Source organism: Monopterus albus, unplaced genomic scaffold, assembly GCF_001952655.1.
Source record: "Monopterus albus unplaced genomic scaffold, M_albus_1.0 scaffold61.1, whole genome shotgun sequence".
Taxonomy (NCBI): Eukaryota; Metazoa; Chordata; class Actinopteri; order Synbranchiformes; family Synbranchidae; genus Monopterus; species Monopterus albus.
In genome coordinates this window covers 1,011,941-1,014,994 of record NW_018127941.1, presented here as the reverse complement: position 1 = coordinate 1,014,994, position 3,054 = coordinate 1,011,941, and the positions used below count along the sequence as shown (strand labels likewise).

The following is a 3,054-nucleotide window of genomic DNA, read 5'->3' as shown; positions in this document are numbered from 1 at the left end:
TGTTTGGAGGAAGAAGAAGGATGAGTACAATCCCAAGAACACCATCCCAACCGTGAAGCATGGGGGTGGAAACATCATGCTTTGGGGGTGCTTTTCTGCAAAGGGGACATAACGACTGCACCGTATTGAGGAGAAGATGGATGAAGCCATGTATTGCCAGATTTTGGGCAACAACCTCCTCCCTCAGTAAGAGCATTGAAGATGGGTCGGGGCTGGGTCTTCCAGCATGACAATGACCCCAAACACACAGCCAGGGCAACTAAGGGGTGGCTCCGTAAGAAGCATTTCAAGGTCCTGGAGTGGCCTAACCAGTCTCCAGACCTGAACCCAATAGAAAATCTATGGAGGGAGCTGAAACTCCATGTTGCCCATCAACAGCCTCAAAACCTGAAAGATCTGGAGAAGACCTGTATGGAGGAATGGGCCAAAATCCCTGCTGCAGTGTGTGCAAACCTGGTCAACAACTACAGGAAACGTCTGACCTCTGTAATTGTAAACAAAGGTTTTGGTACCAAATATTAAGTTCTATTTTTCTGTTGTATCAAATACTTATTTGCCCCACTGTATTCACCTTAAAGGATATGAGTCATACTGTATCTGTCTTCTTACCAAATTCTCAACAAGAAAGTCAGTCAACATATTTCCCAAAATGTCAGCCTGCCCCTTTAAGCATTTTACATATATCAGGAGGACTGGATGGAACTAATTTGTTAAGTGACATTTAATTGAAAAATATAGAAAGGATGGATTAATAGCAGGCTGTTCAAATGTACTGTAGGACTGAATCCATATGAAGTAGATCAAATTATAAAGCAATTAATTATTTTATGAAATGAGAGAATGAGTTTAGAATCACTTTACAAGCCAACAATGACACAAAAGTGTCACATTTTGAGTGTTAAAGGGCCAAAATGCTGGTACAAAATAATAGCTTAGTGATAAGAAACAAAGTTCAATAAAACTAGTGAGGTGAAATACAAAGAGGTATATTAGATAAACAGGTACCTGAGGAAAGCACATAATAAACTAGGGCAGACTGAGGGAAAGGACAAAAAACAGAGAGAAACAAGAAAATATCAAAATGCTTGAGTCAACAATACTAAACAATACAGCACATGAAGTAAAGAAAAGCTTGACCTGATTATGTAAAAAAAAAACACTTTAAAACAAGGAACAGGTTGAAGTAACTGATGTCAGTCAATAGCCAGAGTAAAGGGGGAAGGTGACGGTGGCATGAGACAGGAAAGTGCTTCAAAATAATAGTCCAAAGCAGGAAGTGGCTAGGAATCATGGCAAAAGATGTCTTTATGACCAAATATGTAAATACTTTACAAATACATCAATTAAAATAGACACATTTATCCCTGAAAAAAAGGTGACATTTCTGTTTGACAGTATAATTATGTCTGAAGAAATAGAGCAACTGATGAAGTTATAAGAGGAACATTAAGAGGAATGTTCAGTTCAACTTGACTTTTAATTTAATGTGATCATTTATTTTCATTTGCACAGTACTCTGAGGTCCTACTGTGACATAACTTTGCTTGTCCACTGTGGAATCTAACAAGCACTTGTGACATTTTGTTAGGTTTAACAACTGTTACAGTGAAATATACACTGAAAAAAATGCCCAATATGTTTATTAAGACACATGACTAATCAAGCTTTATTTTGTCTTTTAATATAAGAAATAAAACCCATGACAAAACTTCAGATTATTCTACTGGGAAGCCACAGCGTTGGGAAAACCTCAGTAGGGAATACCATCTTGGGAAGCAAAGACAAAGGAGGTGGGAAAAGAACAGCACACTCTGCAGCCCACCATGGTTTTGTGGGTACAACTGAAATCACTGTTGTCGACACGCCAGGTTGGTGGAAAGGCTTCTCTGCATCTGACACTCCTGAAGCGATCAAAGATGAACTGAGGCGCAGCGTGTTCTTGTGTCCCACCGGGCCCCACATCTTCCTAGTGGTGATAGCTCCAGATGCATCCTTCAATGACAGTCATTTAAACGCAGTGACCACACATGTGGAGCTTCTCGGGGAAGAAGTGTGGAAACACACTATTGTAGTTTTCACCAGAGGAGACTGGCTGGGACCGCACACCATAGAGGAGTACATCGAAGGGGAGGGAGAGGCCTTACAGTCTCTAGTTGACCGATGTGGAAACAGATATCATGTCATTGATAACAAGAATGCTGATGGTGGTACTCAAATCACAGAGCTGCTGGAGAAAATCACTGGGACTGTAGCTGAAAATGATGGGGACATTTTTGTTCCTGATGAAAAGATACTCCTGGCCATTGAAGAAAGAAAACAAATGGTAGAAGAAAGAGCAAGTCTGAGGCAGAGTCAGGTCAAGGCCAAAAGAAAATCTGTTAAAGGTACAGTATGGTTCAGAGTCATTTGGCATTAGTGCCACAAGTACAGTAAATTAGCCATAGATAGGGGTGGACCAAATTAAAGTTTGTTGGGCATTTTCTGGGGTGGAGCTTATGAAATGCTTTAAATAAACAGCATCAGCAGCTGAAGTTTAGTTTTCAGGTGAGCAGTGTGGCAGCACATGCAACAAAGGAGGGAGCAAATTTTTTTCTCATCAACATAATAGTCAATGCATATTCAAATAGTACAAATGTTCTTTCATCAACAGAAGCAAGAAAAATGGTCAGAGTATATAAAAAAGAAAGTTATAGTAAAATAATAAAAATCATATCAGTGCAAAGGTTTGCTTCCCCCTTTATGAAATGTTCTTTAATACTTTGTATGTCCTCCCTAACCTCCTCCAACCTCTTTGGGTGCCCTCTGAGAGCATTGTAAGGTTTCTGGTGTTATTTTAGCCCATTCTTCATGGCATACCTGTGTCAAATCTACCAGATTGCTTGGTTGTCTGCTATGTGCTATGTATTTTTGCCATTTCAAAGTTATGGGATGGAAACTTTTGCTCTCAACTGCATCATATCATTGGTCATTTGCATTGCATGTGTAGCATGTGACATGGTCTTTCACTCTGCAGTGACGCTTGTTTTCTCCTCAGATTCCAAAAATAAGTTACAT

General features: G+C 39.8%; 2 protein-coding genes across 2 annotated transcripts in view; both read left to right on the top strand.

The window, feature by feature from the left end:
* LOC109962018 (GTPase IMAP family member 8-like) overlaps positions 1-2,416 on the top strand; it is an 11,959-nt gene extending 9,543 nt beyond the window's left edge. The window contains exon 5 of the mRNA XM_020603349.1: positions 1,689-2,416. Within this exon, the coding sequence (XP_020459005.1) occupies positions 1,689-2,416 (728 nt within the window). The remainder of the gene's footprint in view (positions 1-1,688) is intronic.
* A 245-nt stretch (positions 2,417-2,661) lies between these two features.
* Positions 2,662-3,054, top strand: part of LOC109962017 (uncharacterized) — a 1,669-nt gene continuing 1,276 nt past the window's right edge. Inside the window, exon 1 of the mRNA XM_020603348.1 lies at positions 2,662-2,692. Coding sequence (XP_020459004.1) covers positions 2,662-2,692 — 31 coding nt within the window. The remainder of the gene's footprint in view (positions 2,693-3,054) is intronic.